This window comes from Xenia sp. Carnegie-2017, unplaced genomic scaffold (assembly GCF_021976095.1).
Source record: "Xenia sp. Carnegie-2017 unplaced genomic scaffold, XeniaSp_v1 HiC_scaffold_30, whole genome shotgun sequence".
Taxonomy (NCBI): Eukaryota; Metazoa; Cnidaria; class Anthozoa; order Malacalcyonacea; family Xeniidae; genus Xenia; species Xenia sp. Carnegie-2017.
In genome coordinates, this window is record NW_025813494.1 from 503342 (window position 1) to 518331 (window position 14990).

Genomic DNA, 14990 nt, shown 5'->3' on the forward strand with positions numbered 1-14990 from the left:
AAACTGCTTAGTAATAGTAATTGAACATTCGAAAGTGAACATGTTTCTTACTTACTTGAGCTGTTAAATGTTCAGTTTGTTGGTTTAGTTGCTAAAAGACCGATCAAGCACTTCAGAAGATCACACTTTAGCTCTCGTCTCAATATCTACGAAAATAAATATTAAATAAGGGCATTTTCATTGTGCTGTTGACGACGTATAAAATACAAGAGACAAGCAACAAGAAACCAGCCAAAGAAACAAGCCAAAATATCTGGGTAAGTTACATTTCGTATTTTGTTTTATTGTTAATGCACATGCGTACTTGCTGTTGTAAGTCTTAAGAAAAAAGATTGTTTTGCTGTAAGGTGTTGGCTTAAGTATTCATACCACTTGGAAGACGCCATCCGCCGTTCATTGAATTCGCAGTACGAAAATAATGGCGATTTTGAATTTCAAATTGTGAGAAAAATCATTAAGCATTTCTTCAGTTAAAATGCTTTTGTTTGTGCTTTTGAAAATGAAGTACCTAAGAAGAAAGGTAGTACATTGAGTGGAAATCGATGATAATTTTTTACCATATTAAAGTGAATCTTTATATATATTATAATTCTGCGTAAAAGGATATCACAAGAATAATATTTCCATAAAGGCAAATTTTGTTTGTACAAGTCATATTTTTTCATCAAAAGTAAGAAACGATGCTGAAACATAAGACAACTGACATTCCGTATAAAGTAAACATTTTTAGTCTAAACGCTTCGACAAAGACAAAGCGTTAAATGAGCCGTTTGGTTTTATTCACTATGATGATATGATGTTTGAATTTCGAGTTAAACGTTATGACTTCCATGTACCCATATTGGTTTTCCGTCGGATGAAGTTAATTGTGATAACTCTTTGAATATGCACCATGCACAAGACAAACTTCCGGCCGATTAAAGTTTGGATAGAATACTTGCGAAGTACGTACGTTTTAATTGTATGTTATACGAAGTATACAAGTGCAGATTCATAAGAAAAGGAATAAGAGTAAAAAGACGAAACGGTGAAATTGGTCGTTTTTACAATATTTGGATGACAAAATAATTCAATATTTATATGTTAACGATGGCAGTAATTCTGTTCCAAGGACAGTCTCAGGCTTAGTTGAATTTTGGTAGTTTATTTAGCCAAATTTTGTTATTGATTTGTCTTATTACATTCATTGATTAAAAAGCAGTTCTTTATTACTGATTCAAGCATAAACAGTCTTTTTGCTCTTATGTGTCGTAAGGAATGAACCCTCCCTTTTTTTTTACTGTATTGTATATCATTCTGGAGGCAAAATGATTTTTAATTAACATGAGAGACATTCCTTTAGTTCATGGTAATGGCAATTTTAAAATACACATAAATATGTATAAGATACATAAATAAAATACACATAAAATACACATAAGTATGTTCATCGAAAATTACAAGAATCCAGATCTTACAAACAACTCCATCCTAACACAAACGAATTTGTCACAAACATCTCGAGCAAACCACTAACTGCACAGCAAACTAAAATTTTAAACAAAGGATTACATTACAACTTCAAAGACGCGAACAAACTTGACGAACTTAAAGTAAATGGCTCGAACCCGGGAGTATCGTTACATGTTTGTAAATGTAGATCGCCCAGGTTGGTATAGTCCTGAGAAGGACTGTTTTCGTTGTTGTTGACTGACGTTTCAACAACCTTAGCGGTAGACTCTGAAGATGACTACCGCTAAGGTTGTCGAAACGTCAGTCAACAACAACAAAAACAGTCCTTCTCAGGACTTTATTAACCTGGACGATCATCATTTACAAACATGAAACTTGACTACGTTGCCGACCTGGAATCAGCTTTAAAGTACACCAACTTAACAGACCAAAACAACAAAGAACTACGAGCACTTAAATACCTACAAAACGACGACGAAATAATCATATTACGAGCTGACAAAGGACGCAAAACAGTTATCATGGACATATCAGAATACATCGACAAAGCCAAAATCCTCCTACAAGACACCACCACCTACGAACTTCTCCACGCAGACCCCAGCAAAACGACCACCAACCGCATAAACCAGAAACTGAAACAACTAAAAGACAAAAAGAAACTGACCGAAGACGATTACATAAGAATCCGACCTAATGACGCATCCACCGCCAAATTCTACGGACTACCAAAATTCCACAAAGAAAACAACCCACTTCGACCTATCGTATCACTTTCAGGATCACCTACGTATGAACTTTCAAAATATCTTTATAACATCCTGTATCCATTAGTCAAAAATTCACCTCACACCATCAGACATCAACTCAAATCATGTTTCACCAAACATAAAGACAAAACAACAATTCATGATACAACTGACGCGATCTACATGATACCATGTAAAGAGTGTTCAAAGCAATACATAGGACAAACATCAAAGAAAATCGAAACAAGACTCACAGAACACAAAAACGCCATAAAACGACGAGATCCGAACTCACTACCGGCAGAACATACGCACGGAAACAACCACACATTCGACTGGACAGAAACTAAAGTACTCGGACGCGCACAGACTAAACACGCACGCAAATTTAAAGAAGCTTGGTACAGTAAAGACAACGACACAATAAAAAGACATATCGACATACCCATCATATACTCACAACTAAAGAAAAAAGACAAAAATACTACAAACAACACCAAAACTATCCTATAGGATAACTGCAATAGGATAATATTCGGGACTACTACGCACGCAACCAAGATGGTCTTGACCACTATAATATATTATTTTTCAACTCTCTTACCAACACTCCTCCTTACCCAAAATCTGCAGGATTTTCCTTACCTAGGCAATGTCATCTCTCTGCCACCTCTCCCAACTCTCTTTCACGCTCTTAGGCAACACATCATCCCAATCTGTAAAACAGGGACTTTGTCGTGGTGACAAATTTGAATATCGCCTTAAAGAGAGCAATTGCCATAGCGAATGGACTGAAACCAAATAAAAACCACGAAACCCTAGATAAAACCGAGAAAATACTAAACAGACAAAACAAAGAAAACATCAAGAGTTCGGAAAAGAACTGTTTTAGAAACTTTGCATTTAGGCAAACAACTCGTCAGTTGTCAACATTTGTTATCTGTTTGGGTGAATTAACTTGTGTATATATGTTAAGTTTTATCTTTACGCTGTCGACAACTCCTGCATGTTTGTTTGTCAAAGCGAAAAACGTTGATTGCTATTAAAGAAGAAATATTCTATAAAAGTCACGAAAACGTCTGAAACTTCAACTCACTGTCTCACAAATGAAAGTATCAAGTGTAAAGTAAATATTGACTTTCATAATTTATCAGTACTTGTACATGTTGCCATTATTTGGAAACAAGATCTTGGAGGAGTTACCGAAAGTAGAAAGTAAGGTCTCTTTTTCTTTGTATTTTAATTAAAACATGTTTTATCAATTTTGCCGCGTTTTTGCTTAGTTTGAGCTGAATAGTCTTTTATCAAACTATCTTTGATACGATATAGTTGTTCAGTTGGCCTTGACTTGTCGAATTATTTTCTGAATCTATCAAAGTTTCAGTCGTTTAATTTCTGCAGTTAGTTTTACAACCTTGAAATTGTAGTTTTTGAGTTGTTGCCGCTAAAACGTTTGTTGATCTTTTGTTTTTTTCTGTGCGTTTAGTGTTATAATACTGTTTTTAAAGCCTAGTTTGCATAGTAACTTATAATTTAAATTTGCAACTACTCTTTTGTCTGCCCACATAAATTTTTAGATGCACAGCTTGCATATACGGCAAAAACATACAAATCTTAAACAAACAGCAGATAAAGTGACGAAGTTCTGCCGAAAACTTTCGTTGTATTACAGCTATAGAATACTGATGTATACCGAGTGCTAGCCGCTAAGAGAAAGAGTCAGAGTTTGAGTTGTATTTTGTGCACATTTTTACGGGAAGTTCTTGCTATGAAATTTGAGCATACGTCAGTTGGGTGACATTCACAGCATTACATGTACTTGTATTCAAAAAGGTGAAAGGTCAGCAATTGCAAAAACATTTGTCAACCGCACTTTTACTCATTTCACGTAACACAGTACAAGGTATTTTTGTCCATACCAGCATTACTGCCAGCATTTTATCTGTTTCTAGAATAAAAGAAAAAGCAAGCACATATCACAATTCTTGTTATAATGATCAAAGCATGACATTAAGTAACTGTATATTTACAATTAAATTTTTTCTGAATATAATACTTCCATATATCCTGATATTATGTGCTATGCACAACGTCGATTTCAAATCGTTTTAAAAAAGTTATTTTTAAACAGCGTCAAAGTCTATCATATGCATTTCCTTTAGTATCATATCTTTGAGAAGAAAACTTTCTATGTGATAAGTATAAAACTGACAATGTTCTCCGAATGTTTTATAGTTACCTTCTTCAAGCAAACTTAACTCTCGCAGAATATAATTTAATTTAATATATTGACCTTCTTCTAATTCATAAAAATAACCCCACTTACTTGGATCCCGATAAACAGACTCAGGAAAATATAAATTGTTTTTGATTAGATTAACTCATATGTGGCTTAAACCTAGTAGTTAAGATTGTAGGCAAAAAACCTCTTGTAAATTGTCTACGCCCGAAAAAAAAACAATGGTTTTATAGGTAATGAGTAATAATGGAAATGCCTGAATTATGTCCAGGATTATTCAAATCAAATAAGATTATCAACACAAAACCATTCAAGCAATATAGACCGTTAGATCCCTCAATCATGGCAATATTTGATTTAAATCTTAACTATTTAGCTAGTTTGGTTTGATTTTTATGCAAAAAACATTTGTTTTTTTAAAAGATACTTAAAATGCTACATATAATTTTGAGCAAAAACTATTTCGTTTTAGGAAGAACAATGAAAGCTGCAACTGCAATTGTTTTTTTTACAATTTTTATTTCTCTTTGCAAAGGTATTATAAATCAAATAATTTTAATTTTCTTGACTTCTGATGCAAAAATACTCTTCTGTTTACAGGAAATATAACAGTTTTAAATAAGAACAAAACATTCTTATTTCGTCCTGGTACCACAATAAATATAACGTGGACGTTATATTTATTGTGGTACCAGGACGAAAAGTTTCATACCCAATTATATATCGGATGTGGCTTTTTACTCCCCATGGCTCGTCTTCCCGTAAAAGACTTGCAGACTTGCATGATCATGGAGGAATTGTATATTATCATCCTTATTCAAACTTAGAAATTCACGTTTATAAGCCATCAATCTTAGAACTAAAAAATGTAGATACACGTTACAATGGGGAATATACCCTAATCATCCATACCACAATGAAACGCTATTCGAGGAATGTCAATGTGTATATCGTTGGTAAGCTTTGATTTTATTCATTAGGCTCATTGTTTTGTGGCTTGGTACTTGTTCATGTGGCTTGGTACTTCTTCATCTTTATTATACATGTTGCCGTTTTCATGATCTTTATATGTAAATTATTGTTTAAACGAAACAACTTTTTTGAAATATATGATCCGATTAATTTTTCAGACCCATGGTTTAAAGTATGGCATCTTCAAAACGATACAAAGATATTGCGAATTAAAAAAATTTTTGCTTTTGTTCTAGCTTCTAGATCACGTTTAATGCCGACAGCATTTTCAACTATAAAGCTACCCAGAAATTCTACTTCTAGAAATAATAACTTTCTAATGTTTTTTCAGCGTTTTTCATCGTTAAACTGTGCATTTTTTTGGTTGTGCTTGCATTGTATGTGATTGTTTTAGGTAATAAAGTTCGTGAAAAAAGGTTTTCTTAAACATTTTTTTAAGAACTTTTCTTAAAATAAAATATGTGAATATCACCAGCTCATTAGTTTAAGCACCAAAAACAAATGATGGAATTAAGTTGTCAAATTTGCTTAATTGCTCAATATAAAATTCACAATTATGAATTTTACTTGGTTAGTTTTCTGAGCTAGCTTGAAGTATCGTGTCATTGTGATAACTGTCACAAAACTCAATTTTTTGTCCTTGCATGTGATGGCAACAGGATGTATTTTTATACTAAAAATAATTAGAGTAAACAATTGTAAAAAGTATGCATAAAGTTCCTAAGCAAAAAGAATTCCAAAAATAAACCTTATTATGTTTACGTATACTTCTGTTTTAGTTCCCACATCATGTTCCTCAATGACAAGATTTTCAACTGATATGCCATTCAACATATCTTCTACTAAAAGCGGTATCTCTATCAATTCTTTGAATTATTCCGTTTTGCAGTGTCAAATTGTAGTGTGCATTCTTTTTTGCTTACTAGTGGCAGTGAAAATTATTGTTTAAAGTAATTATAAGTCCTTGAGAAAAACGACGATTTTTTTGAGAGCAAACATGTTTCGACATTATCAGAATGCTATCTTCAGTGCAGAGTGGTTAGTGTTAAGTAATATGATACGTAATATGATATGAATAAATTAATTACAATGAATAGGATTATGATTCAGTTACTAAATATAAAATATATTACAAAAAAGGAAAAGAAAAATAAGTATTAAGAACTTATAACAAAAAATATTATTATAAAGTAAATATAGTGTTGTAGTGGTGAACTTGGATATTTAAATCGGGATTAGTTTTATTAATGTGTAGAGCTTCCTTGATTTTGAGTGAGAAAGTGGATTGATCAGTGTCGATGATTTTAAAACAGGAAGGTGAGAATTTGTTTTACATGAAGGAGAGGCTTGAAGATGTTTGTAGATAGTGGAGTTTTGTCTGTGTGAGTATGTTCCTTTATCCTGGTAGATAATTGGCGAGAAGTTTCACCAATATAGGGAATTACATCCCGCACATGAAAATTGATAAACTACCATAGATTTGGAAAGTTCGGGAAGTGGGTCTTTAAATGAAAATAAAGATTTTATTTTAAAAGGTGTGAAAATAAGTTTAACGTCAATGTCAGTGCAGTAGCGTTTAATGATTTGTTTGAGTTTGCGTTGTGTGTGTCGTGAGTAATCACCTATGTAAGGTAGTTTGAAATAACGTTTATTGTCAGGTTGTTGTATATCGTTAGTGTTAGTTGTGGCGTTAGATGAGTCAGTGCTTATCTTGTTGTCCAAATAGTGTTGTATAGTGTTGTTGATGAAATGAAAAGGAAAAGAATTACGTTGGAGAGTGAATATTAGTTTCTTTAAGTCACGTTGAAAGCCTATGTCCGTGTTGTTAAGTTTCCGTGCTCTGTCGGTCAGTGTTCGTATCAGTCCAATTTTGTAATTTAATGGTGTGAAACTAAAAAAGTTAGTCAGTACTCCTGTATTTGTTGGTTTATGGTACGTAGAGGTCATACAGTTTTCATGTGATTTAGTTAGTAAGATGTCAAGAAAGGGTAACTGATTGTCTTGTTCGGTTTCGTATGTAAAGTTTATGTTTTGATGTTGTTTGTTGATGTATTCGTAAAAGAGTAATGCTTCGTCTTTGTTATGAAAAATACAAAAAATGTCGTCAACCTATCTGCGGTAAAATAAAGGTTTGTTGTTGCCGTAGTTATTTAACCAGTTTCGTTCGTGAAAACCCATGAAAAGGTTGGCTAGAATGGGTGCCAAGGGTGAGCCCATACTTACCCCGTCAATTTGGTCGTAGTACTTACCGTTAAATAAAAAATGAGTCTCGGCTGTAGCGATGTTAAACAATAGTTTTAGTTCTGTTCTGTTCATTTTGAATGTAGGGTTGTTGGTAAAAATTAAATCAATAGCAATGTCTATGGTTTCGGTCAGTGGTATGTTGGTAAAAAGGTATAAATTCTTCAATCAATTCATATAACTACAAATTAGCCAAATACCTCAGCTCTTTACTCCAACCCCTAATAGCTAATGACCATTCTGCTAAAGATTCTTTTAGTTTTGCCGATGATTTTTTATCTTTTAACACTAACGCTCCACATGACAAATTCTTTATTTCTTTTGACGTTGAAAGCCTTTTTACCAACATACCACTGACCGAAACCATAGACATTGCTATTGATTTAATTTTTACCAACAATCCTACATTCAAAATGAACAGAACAGAACTAAAACAATTGTTTAACATCGCTACAGCTGAGACTCATTTTTTATTTAACGGTAAGTACTACGACCAAATCGACGGGGTAAGTATGGGCTCACCCTTGGCACCCATTTTAGCCAACATTTTCATGGGTTTTCACGAACGAAACTGGTTAAATAACTACGGCAACAACAAACCTTTATTTTACCGCAGATAGGTTGACGACATTTTTTGTATTTTTCATAACAGACGAAGCATTACTCTTTTACGAATACATCAACAAACAACATCAAAACATAAACTTTACATACGAAACCGAACAAGACAATCAGTTACCCTTTCTTGACATCTTACTAACTAAATCACATGAAAACTGTATGACCTCTACGTACCATAAACCAACAAATACAGGAGTACTGACTAACTTTTTTAGTTTCACACCATTAAATTACAAAATTGGACTGATACGAACACTGACCGACAGAGCACGGAAACTTAACAACACGGACATAGGCTTTCAACGTGATTTAAAGAAACTAATATTCACTCTCCAACGTAATTCTTTTCCTTTTCATTTCATCAACAACACTATACAACACTATTTGGACAACAAGATAAGCACTGACTCATCTAACGCCACAACTAACACTAACGATATACAACAACCTGACAATAAACGTTATTTCAAACTACCTTACATAGGTGATTACTCACGACACACACAACGCAAACTCAAACAAATCATTAAACGCTACTGCACTGACATTGACGTTAAACTTATTTTCACACCTTTTAAAATAAAATCTTTATTTTCGTTTAAAGACCCACTTCCCGAACTTTCCAAATCTATGGTAGTTTATCAATTTTCATGTGCGGGATGTAATTCCCGCTATGTTGGTGAAACTTCTCGCCAATTATCTACCAGGATAAAGGAACATACTCACACAGACAAAAACTCCACTATCTACAAACATCTTCAAGCCTCTCCTTCATGTAAAAACAAATTCTCACCTTCCTGTTTTAAAATCATCGACACTGATCAATCCACTTTCTCACTCAAAATCAAGGAAGCTCTACACAAGATCCTGTGCATACGTACATGGCCAAGAAAGAATAATGCATGCATTGTACCTATTGTAAATGTTTTCTGCATCATAATTGCGCCTGTCAAATAAACTGAGAAAGAATTTACATACTTCACAAGGATTACACCAAAAATGATTGAAAATAAGTAGAGTAAAATAATGGTCGTTGAAATTGATAAGAAAATTATAGTTTTTATTTCATTGTGTATTATAGACACTGCTTCTGCCTACAAGAATGAAGAAGACATCGGAAAAAGCTTGAAAACATTCTTACCAAAATATGGTCTTAAAAGATCTGACATATTCATAACTAGCAAGCTTGGTGAGTGTCGAAAATATTGTCAATGATCGAAATATTTCTCTCTCCATTGGGAAAGAAATGTACCCTGACGCGCTGGTCGCTTGTAGCACTTGTGATGTACATATTGCTGTCGGTGTGGCGATCTGAGAGACTGAGAATATTAAAACATTCAGAAATCAACCGAAAAAGTAGGTGTATAATGTTTGTAAGTATTAGGACTATATAATGCATTATTACTGTGGAGTGTACGGAATACAATCTCAGTATAATGGCTAACTCAGACCGCCACAGCCGGACCAGTTTGAGATATTTTTTCACCTTCACATATTGTTGGTCTGTCTAGGACAATTTGTGATGTCGTGTTTTTTTCGTGATACAAAATTTTTCAGCAAGGCTTTTTCATTTTGCGAGCGGATGCAGATGTATGAAGTTTTGATATAGCGAATCAGTTGAATTAGTTTTCTCCTATAGGCAATTTTCAATTTGCATGTTATGTCATAGCAAAACCGCTCTGCATTAAGTCTGTTTTTTGCAGTAATTGGTGAAGAGAGGACACGTATTCCTTAATAGACAAGACGGTAAGCGAAAATAATTGCAAGGATCTAGCTACAACAATAACTGTAAAACGGGAAGACGGTTTTTTACTTCTGTACGGTAACTGCTCGATGGAAATTCCAATCTGAAGACAGTTTGTTGTAACCATATTTTTATATTTGTTTAAAGCTCTAAATGATCAAGGTCTTGATACTGCGTACAGTGCGTGTTTACGAGCAATAGCAAACATCGGATACGAATATTTAGATTTATATCTGATTCATTGGCCTGGAGCAGCGCAACTTAAACGCGAGGATCAATGTTGTAATCAATTAGAAGAATGGTGAAGTGAATATAAAATTTATTTGACCAAATTATCCAGCAAGATCCTGTGCATACGTACATGGCCAAGTAAGAATAATGCATGCATTGTACCTATTGTAAATGTTTTCTGCATCATAATTGCGCCTATCAAATAAACTGAGAAAGAATTTACATACTTCACAAGGATTACACAAAAAATGATTGAAAATAAGTAGAGTAAAATAATGGTCGATGAAATTGATAAGAGAATTATAGTTTTTATTTCATTGTGTATTATAGACACTGCTTCTGCCTACAAGAATGAAGAAGACATCGGAAAAAGCTTGAAAACATTCTTACCAAAATATGGTCTTAAAAGATCTGACATATTCATAACTAGCAAGCTTGGTGAGTGTCGAAAATATTGTCAATGATCGAAATATTTCTCTCTCCATTGGGAAAGAAATGTACCCTGACGCGCTGGTCGCTTGTAGCACTTGTGATGTACATATTGCTGTCGGTGTGGCGATCTGAGAGACTGAGAATAATAAAACATTCAGAAATCAAGCGAAAAAATAGGTGTATAATGTTTGTAAGTATTAGGACTAAATAATACGTTATTACTGTGGAGTGTACGGATTACAATCTCAGTATAATGGCTAACTCAGACCGCCCCACCCGGACCAGTTTGAGATATTTTTTCACCTTCACATTTTGTTGGTCTGTCTAGGACAATTTGTAATGTCGTGTTTTTTTCGTGATACAAAATTTTTCAGCAAGGCTTTTTCATTTTGCGAGCGGATGCAGATGTATGAAGTATTGATATAGCGAATCAGTTGAATTATTTTTCTCCTATAGGCAATTTTCAATTTGCATGTTATGTCATAGCAAAACCGCTCTGCATTAAGTCTGTTTTTTGCAGTAATTGGTGAAGAGAGGGCACGTATTCCTTAATAGACAAGACGGTAAGCGTAAATAATTGCAAGGGTCTAGCTACAACAATAACTGTAAAACGGGAAGACGGTTTTTTACTTCTGTACGGTAACTGCTCGATGGAAATTCCAATCTGAAGACAATTTGTTGTAAACATATTTTTATATTTGTTTAAAGTTCTAAATGATCAAGGTCTTGATACTGCGTACAGTGCGTGTTTACGAGCAATAGAAAACATCGGATACGAATATTTAGATTTATATCTGATTCATTGGCCTGGAGCAGCGCAACTTAAACGCGAGGATCAATGTTGTAATCAATTAGAAGAATGGTGAAGTGAATATAAAATTTATTTGACCAAATTATCCAGCAAGATCCTGTGCATACGTACATGGCCAAGTAAGAATAATGCATGCATTGTACCTATTGTAAATGTTTTCTGCATCATAATTGCGCCTATCAAATAAACTGAGAAAGAATTTACATACTTCACAAGGATTACACAAAAAATGATTGAAAATAAGTAGAGTAAAATAATGGTCGATGAAATTGATAAGAGAATTATAGTTTTTATTTCATTGTGTATTATAGACACTGCTTCTGCCTACAAGAATGAAGAAGACATCGGAAAAAGCTTGAAAACATTCTTACCAAAATATGGTCTTAAAAGATCTGACATATTCATAACTAGCAAGCTTGGTGAGTGTCGAAAATATTGTCAATGATCGAAATATTTCTCTCTCTCCATTGGGAAAGAAATGTACCCTGACGCGCTGGTCGCTTGTAGCACTTGTGATGTACATATTGCTGTCGGTGTGGCGATCTGAGAGACTGAGAATAATAAAACATTCAGAAATCAAGCGAAAAAATAGGTGTATAATGTTTGTAAGTATTAGGACTAAATAATACGTTATTACTGTGGAGTGTACGGATTACAATCTCAGTATAATGGCTAACTCAGACCGCCCCACCCGGACCAGTTTGAGATATTTTTTCACCTTCACATTTTGTTGGTCTGTCTAGGACAATTTGTAATGTCGTGTTTTTTTCGTGATACAAAATTTTTCAGCAAGGCTTTTTCATTTTGCGAGCGGATGCAGATGTATGAAGTTTTGATATAGCGAATCAGTTGAATTATTTTTCCCCTATAGGCAATTTTTAATTTGCATGTTATATCAAAGCAAAACCGCTCTGCATTAAGTCTGTTTTTTGCAGTAATTGGTGAAGAGAGGACACGTAATCCTTAATAGACAAGACGGTAAGCGTAAATAATTGCAAGGATCTAGCTACAACAATAACTGTAAAACGGGAAGACGGTTTTTTACTTCTGTACGGTAACTGCTCGATGGAAATTCCAATCTGAAGACAGTTTGTTGTAACCATATTTTTATATTTGTGTAAAGCTCTAAATGATCAAGGTTTTGATACTGCGAACAGTGCGTGTTTACGAGCAATAGAAAACATCGGATACGAATATTTAGATTTATATTTGATTCATTGGCCTGGAGCAGCGCAACTTAAACGCTAGGATCAATGTTGTAATCAATTAGAAGAATGGTGAAGTGAATATAAAATTTATTTGACCAAATTATCCAGCAAGATCCTGTGCATACGTACATGGCCAAGAAAGAATAATGCATGCATTGTACCTATTGTAAATGTTTTCTGCATCATAATTGCGCCTGTCAAATAAACTGAGAAAGAACTCACATACTTCACAAGGATTACACCAAAAATGATTGAAAATAAGTAGAGTAAAATAATGGTCGTTGAAATTGATAAGAGAATTATAGTTTTTATTTCATTGTGTATTATAGACACTGCTTCTGCCTACAAGAATGAAGAAGACATCGGAAAAAGCTTGAAAACATTCTTACCAAAATATAATCTTAAAAGATCTGACTTATTCATAACTAGCAAGCTTGGTGAGTGTCGAAAATATTGTCAATGATCGAAATATTTCTCTCTCCATTGGGAAAGAAATGTACCCTGACGCGCTGGTCGCTTGTAGCACTTGTGATGTACATATTGCTGTCGGTGTGGCGATCTGAGAGACTGAGAATAATAAAACATTCAGAAATAGACCGAAAAAAGTAGGTGTATAATGTTTGTAAGTATTAGGACTATATGATGCATTATTACTGTGGAGTGTACGGAATACAATCTCAGTATAACGGCTAACTCAGACCGCCACAGCCGGACCAGTTTGAGATATTTTTTTCACCTTCACATTTTGTTGGTCTGTCTAGGACAATTTGTAATGTCGTGTTTTTTTCGTGATACAAAATTTTTCAGCAAGGCTTTTTCATTTTGCGAGCGGATGCAGATGTATGAAGTATTGATATAGCGAATCAGTTGAATTATTTTTCTCCTATAGGCAATTTTCAATTTGCATGTTATGTCATAGCAAAACCGCTCTGCATTAAGTCTGTTTTTTGCAGTAATTGGTGAAGAGAGGACACGTAATCCTTAATAGACAAGACGGTAAGCGTAAATAATTGCAAGGATCTAGCTACAACAATAACTGTAAAACGGGAAGACGGTTTTTTACTTCTGTACGGTAACTGCTCGATGGAAATTCCAATCTGAAGACAATTTGTTGTAAACATATTTTTATATTTGTTTAAAGTTCTAAATGATCAAGGTCTTGATACTGCGTACAGTGCGTGTTTACGAGCAATAGCAAACATCGGATACGAATATTTAGATTTATATCTGATTCATTGGCCTGGAGCAGCGCAACTTAAACGCGAGGATCAATGTTGTAATCAATTAGAAGAATGGTGAAGTGAATATAAAATTTATTTGACCAAATTATCCAGCAAGATCCTGTGCATACGTACATGGCCAAGAAAGAATAATGCATGCATTGTACCTATTGTAAATGTTTTCTGCATCATAATTGCGCCTGTCAAATGAACTGAGAAAGAATTTACATATTTCACAAGGATTACACCAAAAATGATTGAAAATAACTAGAGTAAAATAATGGTCGTTGAAATTGATAAGACAATTATAGTTTTTATTTCGTTGTGTATTATAGACACTGCTTCTGCCTACAAGAATGAAGAAGACATCGGAAAAAGCTTGAAAACATTCTTACCAAAATATAATCTTAAAAGATCTGACTTATTCATAACTAGCAAGCTTGGTGAGTGTCGAAAATATTGTCAATGATCGAAATATTTCTCTCTCCATTGGGAAAGAAATGTACCCTGACGCGCTGGTCGCTTGTAGCACTTGTGATGTACATATTGCTGTCGGTGTGGCGATCTGAGAGACTGAGAATATTAAAACATTCAGAAATAGACCGAAAAAGTAGGTGTATAATGTTTGTAAGTATTAGGACTATATGATGCATTATTACTGTGGAGTGTACGGAATACAATCTCAGTATAACGGCTAACTCAGACCGCCACAGCCGGACCAGTTTGAGATATTTTTTCACCTTCACATTTTGTTGGTCTGTCTAGGACATATTGTGATGTCGTGTTTTTTTCGTGATACAAAATTTTTCAGCAAGGCTTTTTCATTTTGCGAGCGGATGCAGATGTATGAAGTTTTGATATAGCGAATCAGTTGAATTATTTTTCCCCTATAGGCAATTTTTAATTTGCATGTTATATCAAAGCAAAACCGCTCTGCATTAAGTCTGTTTTTTGCAGTAATTGGTGAAGAGAGGACACGTAATCCTTAATAGACAAGACGGTAAGCGTAAATAATTGCAAGGATCTAGCTACAACAATAACTGTAAAACGGGAAGACGGTTTTTTACTTC

The 14990-nt window shown here is 34.1% G+C and overlaps 1 protein-coding gene across 5 annotated transcripts in view; it reads left to right on the forward strand.

Moving 5' to 3' along the window:
* Positions 1-14990, forward strand: part of LOC124455229 — a 118933-nt gene continuing 103943 nt past the window's right edge. For all 5 annotated transcript variants that reach the window (XM_047005921.1, XM_047005922.1, XM_047005923.1 and 2 more), the window contains exons 1-8: positions 1-257; positions 4913-4975; positions 6192-6263; positions 9356-9463; positions 10580-10687; positions 11804-11911; positions 13030-13137; positions 14256-14363. In XM_047005921.1, the coding sequence (XP_046861877.1) occupies positions 4921-4975; positions 6192-6263; positions 9356-9463; positions 10580-10687; positions 11804-11911; positions 13030-13137; positions 14256-14363 (667 nt within the window). In that variant the 5' untranslated portion in view covers positions 1-257; positions 4913-4920. The remainder of the gene's footprint in view (positions 258-4912; positions 4976-6191; positions 6264-9355; positions 9464-10579; positions 10688-11803; positions 11912-13029; positions 13138-14255; positions 14364-14990) is intronic.